Source organism: Microchirus variegatus (genome assembly GCF_963457635.1).
Source record: "Microchirus variegatus genome assembly, chromosome: 3".
NCBI classification, from domain to species: domain Eukaryota; kingdom Metazoa; phylum Chordata; class Actinopteri; order Pleuronectiformes; family Soleidae; genus Microchirus; species Microchirus variegatus.
The window spans coordinates 27,539,786-27,557,519 of NC_139804.1; the positions used below are offsets into that span (position 1 = coordinate 27,539,786).

A 17,734-nucleotide genomic window follows, 5' to 3' on the forward strand; every position below is an offset into this window, starting at 1 on the left:
TTCAATGGAGGTTTTAAAGGTGTAAAAGGGTTAGAACTAGTTGGCTTGAATCACTTATGGGAAAACATGTTATCTTTCATATGTATTTAACAACAACAACAACTTTGTTTATCATCTTCCTACCAACTACTGTAACTGTCTTACTGGTCAAAATACCATAAGGATGAAGCACCACAGCAGTTCAATCACCCTGCCAAAACAGCCCTGTTCAGAACGCTCCGTTTAGTAGTATCTCTTAAAAAAAAAAAGAATAAAAAATATAATGAAAATTAAGAGACAGGAAATGACATCAGCCACAGAGGCTACTGGTAGCAAACAGCAGTTAGCATTTGGAAAAGTGATAATTTGCAGGCTCTAGCAGGCACATTGCCGTCATATATAACATGTATCCACTGGACAGATAAATCCTCTGAGGCTGGAAGTTTGTGTAGAACTCTGTGCTGCACTGTGGAGCCAAGAATAGTTATTTTTGCAGACTTCCGGTTTTCTGATACCGTTGCACTCTCGCGTGTTTTACAGACAAAGCGGAGCTCCGCAAGAAAACAATTCCAGGAATTCAGTGCACTGTGACGTCCCAGTGAGTGCGGAAGTCAAAATTGCGTGTTTTATCACGGAGGGACGAAAGGAACATGAGTGAGTCATCTTTTTTCACATTTTGCCGACTGATAGGACCTCCAGAGTCCCAAATATAAGGATTTAAATGATTAAAACATTGATTTTGCATAATATGGGACCTTTAATAGATTGAAGGAGCAGTGCGAGACTTGGCTTGAAACATCTGATTAGCTGCATCTTAGGCCACATTTACACCTGACATTAGAATGCGTTTTCTGTGATCAAAAGGCAATCGTGTAGCTCTTCAACACATTCATTTACACCTGGTATTAACATGCGTCACCGATCACTTACGTCACCTCCCCCTCTGTGCGCTGACATATCAACAACTGTAACAACATCAGCTGCACTTGAAGTTGCACTACTGTATAATATTGAGGTTTTACACATTTCCTTGCTAAATGCTTGAAATAAACGCATGTTTTCGATTTTGAAGTCTTTTTAACTGATCTACAGTTCGGCATTGTTTGGTTTTATTCTTGTGTCGGCCGTCACAAGAATCATCACTCATCCAATGACGACACTCCGACCAATCAGTGGTCGACGGTCTGACGACATCATGTATAGTATAGTATCAGCTCAGCTCGCATGGAACCTCACCAGAGCAGGTACTAAAAAAGTATGGGGTACTATCTCTAATGGAAAAGACAAAACAACATGCCGAGTCGAGTCGTGCCTGGACTGTGTAGTGGAAAAGCACCGTATGTGTCTGCTCACAAACCTGAGTTTAAAGGAACTCTGGAAGGTTTGAAAGGGCCAATTGGTGTATGTGTATTATCCTTTGAAGCCAACACAAAGGCGTGTGCTGTGACACGGACAGAGAAGGTTAGACAAACATTCACAGACATGAGCTAACCACTGTTTACTGAGCTCACCCGGTCTCTTTAAAAAAAAAGAAAGAAAAAAAAAGACAAGACAGAAAGTAAGAGGATGAGCAGAAAGCCAGACAAACAAAACTACATGAAGGACAAATGGAGGTGAACAAAGTTGAAAATAAGGATGAGATGGTTGGAGAGAGTCAATGACTGAGAGAGAAGGAGAGTGGTGAGGAGACTGAAAGGGGAACGGTGAGAAAAATAAATAAATGACAAAACAATAAAGCAATAAAGACAGCAAGGCTACATCCACACTAAGGCATATCTGCATCCAGACAAGTGTGTCAGTTACACATCAGAAATAAATCTCCATCCACACTGACACACCTGAAAATGTACACGTATCACATGACCATTCAGGTACCCTGTGTATGGTTTTCGAAAGCTCTGGTGATAAGCGAGCGTTTTAACTTTGCGATAAGATAAGAATCAATGAGGAAGCAAATGTGGGTAACTGCATCATCCTTTTCAAAGTCCATCCTTTGCAGACTGAAACACACAGCTTCATACATTTAAAATGGAAACTTAGTGTTTTCAAACTTCTTTTTTGCTTGAAAAATGCCAGGGTAGTGAGGACGTATCTGGAGCTGAACTAATGACTTTTCAAGCAGGCATGGAGTAGTGTGTTGGCTGAAGGCTACACCAAAGAACATGTGTAAGCTTCACTCCTAAATAGGCAAAGAGAACCCCTGCTTGTTTCTCAAATTCAGTTACGAGGCAACAAAGGGCAAACACCAAGAGGCAACATCAGTGACGAGCTCTTCTTTTTCTTTTTCCTTTGGCACTAAGCTTTTTAGCTGGTCCTCAGATCGTCACCAGCTAGTCTCGATGGTCTTTGGGGATTTCGATTGGTATTAGCATCCACTTAGCTTTCGCGAGTGCCTCTCAGGCATCTATGACTCGACACCTGTTGATGGGGCCCAATTAGCCTAATGCATATTAGGAAGAAGGGATGAGCTGCACTCTGCTTACTAAGCCGGAGAGGTCAGTGCTTCCAAGTTTAAACAGATGTTGAATTTTGTTTGAACAGACTATAATTACGATCCTATTAATATTTTTAATCCTCCGTCTTTCTAAAGACACCAAGTTTTTGTCATTACCATTACCTTTTCCTCTTTTATTATTTTGGACAAATTGTGTTGGATAGTTGAAAAACAGTGTTCATCGACACTGAAATTTGCAATGCACATTCATTTGTCAAGACTATACCCTCAAGTCCAATTTGATTTGTGTGCGATAGGGAACAATACATGGCTTTGTTCATGTTTCTAAAAGCTAATCTGTGTATCTTGCTAAGCTAACGTCACTACATTCGCCTTCCTTCGTCTTGTGCCAGCCTACTTAGCATGCTTCTGTCTCTGCTGTGATGTGCTCCTGTTAACACCTTGGCTAAGCCATATGAATAATGCAGAGGGGGGGGGGGGGCGGGGGGCGGAGGGCAACACTCACTGAGTCAGCACTCAGGACAGGTCAGTGGAGACGCTGTGCCTGAGCAGTTTTAGCAGCCATCACACACAAATGAAGAGGCAGTGCACACACAAGCCAATGCATGAGTGCTTGGATATCAAAAATATAGATGCACGAATGGAGACACCTAAAGTGGTGAGCAAAAACACTTGTACAGTGCACAAAACCTAGACATAAACAGAAATAAAATGTCACATTCACTGCACAACAAAGCAGTATCTGTAAAGTTCATATTTTCCTCAATAACGATGCAATTAAGCACAATAGATTCTACTTAATGTAAGTGGCATCAGCCACAATTACATACTCCACTAAGCAGCCCAAATGAATGTAACAGTTCTCAGTTATTGTTGTTTTTTATTTGAAATATATATTTATTTATTGTTATCGAATTATCAAGCCACATTTCGGGGCAGCTAATGGCCAAGCGGAAAGGGATTGTAAAAGGAGGGTTGCCAGTTCAAATCCCTGCCAGTTCAAAGGCTGGGGTTACCCCTGTGCTACTCAATCCCCATTAGCTTATTGTGCAAGGTATCCATTCTGCGTCTGCTCAATCTTAATTGGACACTCTAAATTACCAGCGATGGGCGGGGCCACATCCAGTCTACTAATTTTTTGATGTGTATATATATCAGTACGTGTCAATATATGTGCTGGTTAAACATACACACACAGTATGCCAAATAGAATTCAATCACATCTGTCACATAAAATGCAGCACCACTGCAACACATAAAGACTGTCCTTACGGATGTACACACAACACTGTGTCATACACATTCAAATCAGAAGTGTTGCAGAGATGGTGGGATGAAGGAGGAGCCAAAGGACAGTGCCTTAATCTCACTAAATGAAGATGATGAGAAACAAATTCTTAGAAGAATGTGAGAAGACAAAAAGCCACAGACAGGAGTTCATAGTAGAAAATAAATCCACAAGTTGAAGATGGGAGGAAAGTAAGAGTGAGATGGAGGCAGGAGAGAAGTGAGCTCATATTGTACCAGCAGATAGTGATAGACAAACAGCAATATCCTCTCTGTGTGAGTGTGTGGCTGTACTGTATCAGTGGTCCAAAACACAGAATTGTCTGGCATACACACCATCAACAATATTATCTTTGTTTTATGTGTACTATTAAAATGTCACATTACTGCTCCTGTAGATTACAGATTACAGATCTTTTGTTACGTTTGTCACGTATCGAGAAATGTCAGGAGAACCTTCAGATACACCTGTCGTCTGTCACTCTGTCTGTGTCTAAACTGGCATTCTTGACATTTTCCCACTTTGTGCATTGTATGGATCTCTTTCTCTCTGTGTGCATGCATGTAGAGTTGAGTGAGTCTACATTAAAGGCTAAAGTGAGAATGGCATGCCTGTGAGAGACTATGGAAGTCTGTGTTGGGGTGCACTTCTCGTATTGGAAGCTTGTTAGGGTAGCAGTTGGCTCCTGTTGACAGCTGCTGCAGTCTGAACAGCAGGGCTGACGAGGACAATCAATTAGCCCTGCACCGTGCTCATGCATGCAAACACGCACGCATTCATAAAGAAACACAAACACTCGCACTGGTATTCATATGTGCACAGAATAAAAGACATCTAAGTCACACTCTGTAAGCTGATGTAACAACAGAGGCACACAGTCATTTTTGCCTCATATCTTATACTTCACATTGTGATTTTTGTTGTTGTTGATGTTACTATTCTGCCTCTGTTTGGTCTTTGTGAACAGAAAAGATGTCACATTAATTGTATGCTGCATCCTTCATCTGAAAACAGGCTTTCTGCCAGGCTATACTATTAGACCAGAGTAAGGGAGCATTTGTGTGTATACAGCAGCAGTGCGGTTGGGGCACAAACTATTATTCCACCAAACTGCTAAACAACCAGGTTTTGTTGAGCAATATAATTCACTTCTAAAACTCTTTTAGTGGACAATTCTTTATGTTTCCAGTTGTACTCCATCCTACAGTAGGCTCGCTTTACTAGCGCGATGTTTCTGTTCGTCTTGCCGTGAAACAAATCACTTGGTGTGTGCATTGTGGCGATGTTGCTGGATCTTTCCTCGCCATTCTAAACACAGTTGTATGGCACTGATGAACATTGTGTAAATTTGTGTTAAAGTGGTTTAAATGTAACTGACATTTGTTCATATTTTACATGGCATATGGAAAATTGTGTGTATTTCCCTGTGCTTGTGTCTGTGTTCATGCGTGTGTCTGTGTTAGCCGAGCTCCAGCTGGGGGTAGTGAGAGTTTATCAAATATCGGCCTTGATCCCTCTTGAGGGCTTCTTGGACAGTGTGTTAGTATGGATTTGCTCTGAGCATTTTGTGTGTGTGATGCTGAGCAGATGCTAATGTTTAGACAGCCATCCTGCTCTTAGTCTGGCTGCCTCACATCAGCTGTGCGTGTGTCTGTAGGTGTGCATGTGTGTGTGCGCGCTGGTGTGCAGCACTGCCTGTGGGTATGTTTGTGTTAGTGTGTTAAGTCTACGCAGTGGTCTGACTGTCAGTATGTGTCTGACCTTCTATCTACCATGGGAATCACTTATTCTGCTGCAGGCTCCACAGTGGCACAGAACACCATCCTCCCACCATTACCTTTTCCTCTCTTAATATTTTTCGCTCTCTATTTTGCTCCTTTTTCTGCCTGTCAACCATTCTTTCTCTGATATTCCCCGAACAATGCCTCATCACCTTTTTCATCATGTCCCTGTCCCATTGCTCAGCCACTCCTCTTGTGTTTGTGTTCTCTTCACTTGTTGTCCTTCCTCACTCTCTGCAGCCCAAATACCAAAATTAAGAGAGATAATTATGAAATGGGGGGGAAAAGGGGGGAAAGCTAATAAAGACGAGGGGAGACTTGAGGGAGAAGGGAGCAAGGCAGCTGCAGGATCTCTGCGATACATAAATGGAAAAGTGAAAATGATGGAAATATGGGGAAATCGCTGACAGTTGAAGAGGGAAAGATAAAAGTGTTTGACGCAAGAGGGAAAAATTCATGTCAGAGCACCATTGTCAGAGTAACAAAGACATAGCTCTGACAGTGCACTGGAGGATTTGTCAAACTCCCTCTCAGACACACACATATAAAACACACAACATAAATACACAGTGTTTATCTCTTTCCTTCAGCAGGAATGAATCTCCTGGGGTTAGAGCAGCTCCCGTTCTCATCTTTCTGGAGTGTCACTTCTGACATTTGTCATGTTCTCACCCTCACTTAGCCCTGGAAGCAGAAACCCACTGGCATCATACCATTATTTTCTCTCTCTCTGTCAATATCTTGTACTTTTAAAGTTTCAGCAGGTGCTGATGACAATTGGAGCATTTTTTTTTCCTTCTTAAGTCTTCTTATGACTTACTTTTTTCCCTAACTTACTTTTCCACTCACTCTAAAATGGGACCTAGAATGATTTCTGAACATGAAATGAATGACTTGATTCTGCACTGTAGGTGTATTGTGTGGGCACTGGTACTGTTTTGCAAATTGAGTGGTTTTCCATGTCATGTCACCTGATCTCCTGTGGCAGACTGGATTGTGAATAAGAGATTGGGCTTTAGTTCAGTTCACAGACAATTGTGTGAATGCAGTAAATGTACAGCGTTTATTTCGGTCTTGAGATGTCATTTTAGTCATTGTAATACTTATATTTGGGACTCTGGAGGCCCTGTGAGTAGGCAAAGTGTGAAAAAAGATGACTCACTCATGTTTTTGTGGTCCGCCTCAGTCTAAGTACAGGAGATAAAACATGCGATGTTGACTTCCGCACTCATTATGACGTCACAATGATACATTCCTGGAATTGTCTCGTGGAGCTCCGCTTTGTCCCTAAAAAAAACGCGACAGTGCAGGCGAGGTCAATATTATCCGCAAGAGCGGAAGTCCGTGAGGTGTTCTATTCTTGGCTCCACAGTGCAGCACAGAGTTCTACACAAACTTCCAGCCTCGGAGGATTTACGTGTCCAGTGGATACATGTTATATATGACGACAATGTGCCGGCTAGAGTCGACAAATGGTGGCTTTTCCAAATGCTAACTGCTGTTAGCTGCCGGAGCCTCAGTGACGTTGACGTAGTTTCCAGAGTCTCATTAGCATTTAAAGAGACAGGCACTCAAAACAGAGCATTCTGAACAGGGCTGTTTTGGCAGGGTGATTGAACTGCTATGGTGCTTAATCCTTTATATTTTGACCAAAAGCATGTCACAGACATGTTCTTTAGGACACCAGGGAACTAGGTTAACTTGGAGAAATAGGGTATTATATGAGTCCTTTAACAAGTGCACTGCTACTTAAAATGACAACTGGATATGTGGATGCATGGTTGGTTCTCAGGCTTCTGAAATGCTGTAAGAACACCAGCAGCAGTAGTGTCACTTCAGTTGCAGCAGATTGTGTAGGTGCTGCAGCAGGAATGTCAATGTATAAAGGGAACAGAAGATTCAACCTAAAAAGATTCATCACATCTATGCTGCAGTGCCTGAGTTGATTTACAGGTGAAGTCGTGAACTCCCAAGTTACATTATCATTACCATCTGCATTTAAAAAAAAAATAATTCTTCATTTCACATCAGATAAAAGTACAAATGGCCCCTAAGTTCTCAGATAATTCACTCTGACAGAGAAATACAGCAAGTTTTCATAAGTGAGAGGCTGTAAAGATCTTATGAGTTTAATAAATAACAATCAAAACTATCAAATCGTTTTCCTGGCCCGAACATAAAATTGGTTAATCAATCATCATCTCAGGACAGCCTGAATTCATTCAAGCAGGGACTGGTTACTCAGTAATTGTACTAGTTGCTGAACACATTCTTTTTCAATGCATGTTAAATCTCAAAGCTCACAGGGCTGAGCAGACTCAGACTAGAGCATTTCACAAGCCTTAGGCGGTCAAGAAACGTGATAATGAGTCAAAGTTTCCATTAATCTGCTCAAACATACATACTGTGCATTATATAAATCGATTTGCTCGTCTTCTCCATTGTGAATGTCGGCTAGGGATTTTAATGATTAACCGTTAGCGGATTGACTGACAATGTTTGTCGTCTTTTTGTTTCGTGTGCAATTTCTCTGCATCTCTCGTTACTATGTTGATATGATTTAAACCAGCAGAGGATGCACATTACCCAAAGCAGTAATGTAATTGTGTAAACAGAAGAAGAAGTCAAAGAGCTTGGAACAAATATGAAGCTGGATTAAGCACATCTGAGCTGCCGGGCGGGTGATATCGCTGCCACTTGTGTAGAGGACAGTGTGGTTGCAGCCATGATGCTGCTGCTTGTGGATTACTGATTTCCACACGAATCTAACAGCTCTGAAACAACAGGGAAAAGGAAAAAAACAACAACTTTCTATGTGACAAACTATTCTCTGGATGTAAACTGTGTTGACGAGCAGAAAGCAGCTTTTTCAATCAAAAGCCAGGCTCACATTACGTGTTTCTATAAATCATTGTTATGTATTAAACCACTGTAGTTTACATATCGGTTATGGAGAATGCACAAAATTAGTTTAGCTGTATTTTAAAGATGTGAATGCTTTAACCTTTGTGTTATCATCAAACCGAAGTCAGACTAACTGCAAACAAACTTCTGAGAGAGCCTCTCTGAATGCAACACCTTCCCCGAGGGGACATGTAATTAACACATCAGAAGCACACTGTTATTTATTTATGTCACTGTGGTTGTGTAGTGGTGCTTTTTCAGTCAATATCCAAGCTGGCTGTATTTAACTGCATGAGTAAATTTGACTGCAATATAAATCATAACCCTGGAGTGTCTTGGAAATGTAATGGAGAGAAGGGGATTCATTTTCGATGTCTATATATAGGGTTAGGTTATTCACCGTTTCCGTGAATGATTAGTTGCTTAGGTTTGCAATTATGGCGGCAACTAACGACTAATTTGACAGTCGATTAGTCACTGATTATTGAAACGGTTAGTCCACTGTAAAGCGCTTTCATCTATACATACATAGTGCTGTAATATTTATATAAAATTTAGATATTCATCTGAACATAGGAGGTCAAACATGGGAGTCAAAATCTGGAGCTACCATCACACACAAGCATCAAGTTTGTGCAACTCAGTCCAGCTCCTATTTGTAATATTAGTAGTATTGGTTTTCACCAATACAACTGTAACACCTCCATACAAACAGACCTGCAGTATTTGCTGTTGAGTAACATCAGCTGAAAGATGTTAATACCTGATACTGAGTGAATCTCTCTGAGAGAAGCTCACTACCAATCTCTTTTCCTCCCCTTATTATCCCTCAGTCTTATTCGCCAATGTTCCCCTCATTTTTTTGGTGATGCTGTGTACCTGTCAGTGAGGTTACACACTTCCACCCTCTCTCCCAACTCATCTAACCCTCTATTCTCCTCTTAACCCCCGAGCTATTCTCTTTCACCCTTTCTCATGCTCTGTCAGTGTTTTTCAAACATCTGCTCTGCTCCATTCATATCCATCACTCTCTCTTTGTCTGGTTTTACCCCTCTCTGCTCTCTCTTTTCCTGGCTCTTCCTCTCACCTGCTTGCCAGCTGGTTTTGTGAAGCTTGTGTATCGAGAGACTACATCAGACTGCATGATCTTTGTTTTCATCTTCCCTTGCTTTACCGCACTCCACCTCTCATCTCCCCTTCAAAAATAACTTTCCTCTTGTTTACCCGGCTCATAATTCCCTTTTCTATCTCTTGCTCTCATCCTCCTGAGTACATAAAGTCTTGAATTGTCTTCTTTGCCTATTTTATCCGCTTCTCTAGACTCATCGCTTTCTTCATTGCTGCTTGCATCTATCACATACAGTCTGTCTTGCCATGCGCCCTCCACTTGCTTCTTCCTCGCCATCTTATTTTCTGCTTTTCAATCTGCATCAGTTATGCCAGTCAGAAGGATAAGCCACAAGACTGACTGCACCTCACAGGACCAATCATTTGTCTCTCCCTCCCTTTTTTTCTCTCATGTTTGCTCTGTAATTCTCCTCTGCTACATCCCCAACCTGATTTCAGAAGAATGCCTCATTGGCTTGTAAATTAAGCTATTATAGCCAAAAGGAAGACAATACACATCAGTGGAAATGAATCATTCTCCTTGCACTTGAGCTTGCACTTTTGCATTAAAAAGTAAGTGAAAGAAGGGTTCAGTAAAGCGGGACTATATCATATAAAGTAAATCCAATTACCCACAGTATATAGTGATATCATACACTGTATATATAAATGGTTGTAGTCTACCTTCCATTATAAATATTCCCTATTTTAAAGGTGTCATGACAATTTTACAACCGGAAATACTCGCATACATCACGTACAACCAGACTCCTAGCTGTCAATCACACAGGTGTAGACTCATGTGTGCTGTGCTCCATCATATATTTTCCTCGAAATATCAGCATATATTACAAAACTGAAGAAGAAACTGAAACCAGTGACGTTTTTTTTTTTTTTTTTTTAATGTAGTCCGTGGAGTTGCCACTGGTGGCATTTTAGTATATCCTCACTTCCTGGTTTTATCCTCTGGGAGTAAACCGGAAGATGAATGATACAGGACATGTGTCATGGTAATAGTTCCAACTTTCTTGTCAAGAGATGGATGACGAAACTGATACCACCCTCAGCTCAGGTAAATGTGAAGCTACAGTCATTGGTGACTGTACTACTCAGCATATAATGGAAACCTGGAAGCTTTGCCTATCAGCACCTCATAAGATATAGCTACTAAATAAATACTTAATAATAAAATTGTTATTGTCATTGACGCTGTATATTTGGGTAATATTGAATATAATTGTTCTTTTTGCACCAATCACTTTGCTCAGTTTGCACAAACTTGATATTCACAATCTACAGCAAAGAATATGTGTGGTTATCTGTATCTGATGCAAAGCTACTGACAGGGTCATATACTTTACCTGATTTTTTTTGCTTTAGTTTTGATGAGATCAAATATTCTGCTGATGTCAGGCCCTTTTCTCAGTCCTGCTCTCTTTCCCTCCAGAAATATCTTATCAATACCCCCCTCCACTCCTCTAACAGCCCTGCTTTCTTCCATCACCTCTTTTATGCCCTCTCCATTTGGCTTGCTGTTGAAGCTGACGGGGCAGAAAAGTGAAGGGACTGGTCTTTTAACTTGGCATATCTCCCTCTCCACACCTTTTTACTCTCTCCTCCTCCTCTGTGCCCTTTAACTCTTCTAAGCTCCCCTCCAGGCGTCCAGCTCTCACCTGCTGCCCTCATCCCCCCTAAAATCTGCTACATTCATGAGCCTATGCCTGGCTTAGCTCAATTTCCAAGTCTACATCACACTCTTTGCTTCACACACAGCACACACGCAGACGGTGGAAGTGGTCACCACCCTTTTTTTTTTTTTTTTTTCTGCGTACAGGAAGAAGGCTGTCTGCCAAACATTTAGAGGTGGAGTTCATTTGGCTCATGCAAAGTGTGTGTGCGTGTGTGTTCATATGGCATGACAAGTGTTTATTGGGGGATTCCCTAGAAAGGGAGATCCTGTAATTGTGTGTGTGTTGTCAACGGTGGGTGGGAGAGGGGAGTAGTTCCATGTTGGGTGTCCTGAGTGTGACTCATGAATTCCAGTAACCTCAGTGACACTCCTCCCTGCTATCACTGGCATCCTGTCATAACTGACCAGGGTTTGATGTGATATGTCGAGATGGAGTGAACAGGTTCATGGTCATGCACTCATGCCAAGAGCAAATTTATGTTTTTTTTCCCCTTCATCTCACAGAGAAAGACTTAATTTAGAACAGAAAATGGTTTTGGAGTGGGATTTGTTTTCAGTGAGGAAAATGTAGAATGTGAATGTGACGGCTCAAGAAAATCTACAGAATTATTTGTGACTTGAATCTGACTCATATTTAATTTAATTTGTATTTGGCAAATTTTAATTATTGTATGTCATGCCCAGATGTGACTTCACTTTTGCAAATGAAATGATGTATTGTGAGGAAGAGATTGCTCTTTTTTGTTTAGTTTTGTATCTTATTTTGTCACAATATATAGATGATGGATATTAGATAGGCTCTACTTGGAGATTTGCACCATATATTGTAACATTTTAGATTAGTGAAAACATATTCACCATTAACTAGGTGCTTACTAACATATTTAAGTACTGCTAGCCCTTTATTACTAATCATAAGCATGTATTAACACCTTATTCTACATAACCTTATTTTACATCTATTTGTGTATATATGTATATAAATATGTTTATATATGTATGTTCATATAAGTATGTATATATGCATATATATATGTACTGTCATGTCACTGTGCAGTAGGTAAGTATACCGTATACACAGAATGAAGTTCCTTTCTCCCCTGTCTAAAATGAAAATCAGTTAAATGCATTCATTTGAAGCTGACTCTTAATTAACAATGAATTATAAAATAATGATAATAATAATTTCCTTGGCAAACTCAATCTACTGTAGACCGTGTGATAAAATTAAAAGCACCTGAACCGATCAAGTAAGCTTTCCTACTTTGAAAATCTGCACACTTTACTGTTTGCTTGACTGCTCAGGTTTATTTTTTTTAATAAATGTGAGAAATATGTTAGTGAATGCCAGTGTATGTGTGTGCACATTATGTTATCAGAGAGTTCTCAGGCACAGTCAAGTACCCCATGACATCACTGATGTCTCCAAAACCTTGCTCCAGCTCATGCTTGTGTCAGCTTAGCCTCTGATTTGTTGACCAGCTTTAACTCTGAATGTGTGTAAACTGAGGTGTATCCACAATGAATGTTAAAATGCCCGTTGTTTTAACACAGACAGACTAAATGTACAGTATTTTCCTTGGGCCTCCATTTTGTGCAGTGTTTTTGTGTGTGTGTGACACTATTTGCCACATTATATTTTCTCACAGGGCCAACAGGTTGGAATAGATTTTGATTAAAATGGGCTGAAACAGATGGGGGGGAGATGGGAAGATAAGGACAGAAATGAGAATGGGGGAGATTGAAAGAGGAGGATCTGGGGAGATGGAGTGATATGTAGCGAGGCACAGACAGATAAGACAACACTGAGAGAGGAAGGCAGCAGATAAGAGAAAGAACTATTGGAAGAAAGAAGAGGAGGAATGAGAGAGATATGCCAGAAGCCTTTATAAAAATACATTGGTTCCGTCACTGCCAAGAATAGAAGTCACATTATCTTTTTGCAGAATAACAAGTTGCACTCTCACTGCATAATACTTGCATTACCCAAACATTACAAACACATAGGCGTCTGATATTCTGTTTGTATTTAAAGTGGCAATCATTGCACCTACTGTAAGTGTAGTATCTCACTTTTTTCAAGTTCAACCAGTGTGTCGTTAAAGTGTGTCTATATGTTACTGTAAATCTTTTTGTCTTTTTATACTGATATTAAATAAAATTATATTATTGCCAATCCCAAGCTTATTACAATAGCCTTGAATCTCCAAAAATGTTCCTAAACACAAAGTGCAACTTTTGTGCAGCACCATTGTTGAAACTCAGTGTTCACTCAGTCAGAGTTATTATTTTTTGACTATCCTTGAATATATTGACATGCAATGGCCCAGTTTTTTTTATTTTATTACAGTTTATCAACTAAAGGTTTGACATTTCGATTTTCTCCTCTTAGATCTTGACACAAAAAGTCTCATGAAAACCTCCGTCAGTATTTCATCATGTGTCACATTTATTTGGCACAATATGAAATGTCATCGTCAGACAGTGTGCATGAGGCTTCTTGGGTCTGTGCTGACATTGGAAGTTTGTATTATGTTATACATGCAGCAAATGTGTATAATAAAGGTGTAATATATTGTATCCTATCAGGGTTTCCTGGTCTATTCAACAGAGATGATCAGAGAGAGAGAGAGCAGGAAGGCCAAGTAATGTTTACTTATATGATTTTTGTGTTTACTTTTCTGTAAAGACACTCTGTCTCCCTGTGTCAACCAACACACACACACACATCCACACTGCCCCACCCCGTTCCAGTGCATACCCGGACACCCCTCAATGGCAGGTTACAAAAAAAAAAAAAAAAAAAAAAGAGTAAAATGCTGAAAAAACACAGGGGGAAAAACCTTGGGGGGAATTCCTCAAAGTGAGCTAAGATATTCTGTCAGAACACACACGCACCTAAATACATACACACACATACGCACATGCATGTTCAAAATGGCAAGTGGATGACTGAAAGCAGCTTGAAGGTTCACTCTTGGATAGAAACACACTGAATCAGCAATCAATCACACACTGTAGCTGAGCCCTCACAAGCCGACTGTACAATAAAAGGGACACATACACAAAACAAACAGCTACCTGTGGCTCAGTGTATTAGTGCATGACTGACAAGTGGGAGTTAAGCAGAGGAGACCTTAGTTTTCAGTGTCATCATTATACATGTTGCTAATTCTTACACAGTGGACCTCTTAACTCTTGTGATAAATTGATTTAAACACCACATGTTCAACAGTATCACAACCCCAGCTTCAAGTCTCTGCCAAGTTCTGTCCTAGAGGCAAAAGTTCCCAAAATCATCAAAGTTGGGGTTCACAAATATCGATATATGAACAACTGAGATACTTTTTTAATTTTTTTACTAAGTTAATTCAAAGAATTAATTGAAAAGAATAGAAGTGTAAATGTTATTGAGGGTTAAGTATTTAACTGGAGGAAGGGAGCTAAAAGAAAATAAGCCTAATTCAAGGTGAATGAGAAATAAGGCCACATGATTGACGTAGACAGTTGCAAGCTCCATAAATATAAATGATAATTAAAGGGGAGACGTTCTCCAGAGCCAATGCGCAGATAATGATTTAGAGTAATAAAACCTCCCATCCACTCTGCTGTAATAGTATATCAGAGCATTAACATTGCCTTCTCCTGAAAAGGGGAAATGTAATCCTGTTGGTTCTGTATCTTGAACCTTGACTAAATTAAGTGTTAGTGCAGCTGTCTTTTACGCTATCAAGTTTTATTTTGTAAAAACGTTTCATTATCACTCGGCACTTGTCTCTCCTGTCGATCTGCCCTCTCTCACAATACTGTGACAGCGCGGTTGTGACTTGCTCTTTGATTGGACAAGACCAAGCAACTCATTTCCTTCTGACAGGTTGTAATCCACGAGGCAGACTGATCTGTTAACGCAGGTTAAAATAACACTTATTTTCTGAAGATTTATCTGAGTTTTATTCAATGATGTTCAGACTCCATGGTCCCTTCATTCATGCTAGATTTGATTCCAGTGATTCGTGAAATTGTTCCTTATGAACAGTTCAATGCATTACTGCAAACTAAAACAAATCTGAACTTGAGAAAAGTTTTTAGCGTTTTCAAAATAAGTCAGAACAGAAGAGAACTCAAGCTAGTCCTGATATCCACACTTCTGAAGATACAGAAACCTGGATATTAAGATTACACTTATAATCTATATATATACATAAAAGTGTGGCTTTACTTTTTTATATTGTTCAAGTGCAGTAATTCCGATGCACTTGGAGCTGGATGACTGAGAACCTTCGCGGACAAAAGTTTGACAGGAGAACAAATGTCAGTGAAATGAAGGCCACTTAAGTCTTGACCTTTACCTCTCTGTGTCATTCTACATGAGGCCTCAGAGGCACTCTTCCAAGTTATAACCTAATACACTGGTATTTTCATATTCCACTGCCAAATGCAACCCTTCAGCTGTGTGTGTATGTGTGTGTGGGTGTAATCAAGGAACAATAGCACTGTGACTTAAGCCTCAGAGCCAGATGGACAAAAAAAAAAGCATAGAGCACCTGCAGGAAGTTGGATATGTTTGAGACTCAGGGAACCTAATGAAAGCAGATCCATAATTATGAAATCACACTCTCGGGTCACTATAGAAGCCCAATAATGTTCCTTAAATAATTCCGTAATAGTTATAGTTCTGTAAATAATAATATAGCACACTATCCTTCATTTTCTTTTTTAACCCTTTAAGGTACACACCAAGAAAAAAGCAAAGGAAAAAGTATTTCTTTGCATTTTTTTATTCCCTTATAACAATAACAACAATCAATATTATTATATTTTTTTAAAATTAGACCCTACAGTACATCAGATACAGCCCCCTACCAAACGGTTGAGACGTCTGTTTATAATAGCACTTAATGTAAATAAAGTCACATTAAGTGCAATTTCTTGACCAATATTACTCACTAATAAATTGTTTTTGGTGATCGTGCAACAGCACAAATATTTTTTGGGGGGTTGTGCAACAGCAAATATGGTTTTTGACCTGTTGTGCTACTGCAGTAATGATTTTGGTCAGCGGTGCAACACACTAAACAGTAGAGATGGCTCATCCAGGTTGAGTACAGCTTGATGCATTTTTCAATGAGATATAGTGACTTAGAATGTGGTCAACCAAATGGTTGAGTAGTACCTTAAAGGGTTAATGTATATCAAACTATTCTTTTTACATCTCAGAAGAATGAAGTTTTTTGTTCTTTTTTGTACCACAATTAACTGGATGTTTTCACTCGGGAGCAACACTTTGACATTTAATTTTATTGTCACAACTTCCAATATCAACTGGTGTGAAACGTTTGTGGCCATTATGCCCAGGCTTCTCCAAATATTATGTTTAGTGTATGTGTCAGCAGGTCGTTCACTACAAGCCAAATCAAACATTACTATCAGAGACCATCACTTGCTGCAGGAAAAGTAGGCTCTTCAATGGTTTTGCATTTAAATATCAATGCACAGTAATGTAGTAAACAAGTGGTGACAGCAGATGATGCATCTATGAAGGAAATAAGTAATTGGTATGTTAATGTGACACATGGATTCAAGACTAAATCATAAATAATTACTGGAATAAAGTACTTTACCAACTTAGTCGCCAGCAGTCCCACAACCAAACGTTACAGAGACACATTTCCAGCAGTAGATGCAACAATAATCACAGAAGAAGGAAAGAATACAGAAATAAAAGAACGTCATCTCACCGTCTCTCCTTGTGTTGCCTCTGATCACCTTGACTGTGGTGACCTGAGCCGTCACTCCGGCCACAATCCCTAACAATAAAGTCATCCACATCTGGAGAAGCAGCGGTCCACACATGCTGACAGCCAAACTCCTACACGCTGTAAAGAAACAAACTCCTCACCTATAACGATAAACACCGTCAAATACCCCGCGACAGAAACAAGTTTGTTTCGAAGCGAACTTTCCATGCGACCACTTCAGCCTTTTCAGGAGCTTTTCTCTCCGCTTCCCTGGAGCTGAGAGAGACACTTGTTGACTCCTGTGCCTGACGCGCTCGATGTTCCGCGCTGTGCCAAAGTGGCCTACTGTCCCCCGGTGCGTGCCTTCGTCCAAAATAAAAGTTGAGCCCCCCACACACACACACACACCGAGAGAGCGAGATAACTCTTAAACAGCTCCGTGCAGGTGGAGGATAATATAGCCGCGTTCACGGTCAGACCTGAGACCGCAGGCGCCGGGATTCTTATCGCCGTGAAGCCAAAAAATCCTTTTCTCCAATCACTGACAAATATTCCGCATTGTTTACTAACTTCAGGCTGGCGCGTCTGCGCGGTGGGAGTCGAACCGTGCCAACAGAGTGGTGCGCGCAGCGCGTGCTTGTATTGGCTGCCTCTTTCGGACCTTTTCTGGCATAAAGATTTTTGTTGTCAGGACCAGTAGTCCTTCTCATGAGGAACTGATTTCTTCAAACCTTAGCCCTAAATTAAGAAACTTTTGCTATGATTTGAACCATCTATGGATTTGGTGTGAAT

The 17,734-nt window shown here is 40.3% G+C and overlaps 1 protein-coding gene across 1 annotated transcript in view; it reads right to left on the minus strand.

Annotated features, from left to right (window-relative positions):
- Positions 1–17,390, minus strand: part of pdgfd (platelet derived growth factor d) — a 48,334-nt gene extending 30,944 nt beyond the window's left edge. Inside the window, exon 1 of the mRNA XM_083887355.1 lies at positions 16,943–17,390. Within this exon, the coding sequence (XP_083743481.1) occupies positions 16,943–17,057 (115 nt within the window). The 5' untranslated portion in view covers positions 17,058–17,390. The remainder of the gene's footprint in view (positions 1–16,942) is intronic.
- Between the last annotated feature and the right edge of the window lie 344 nt (positions 17,391–17,734).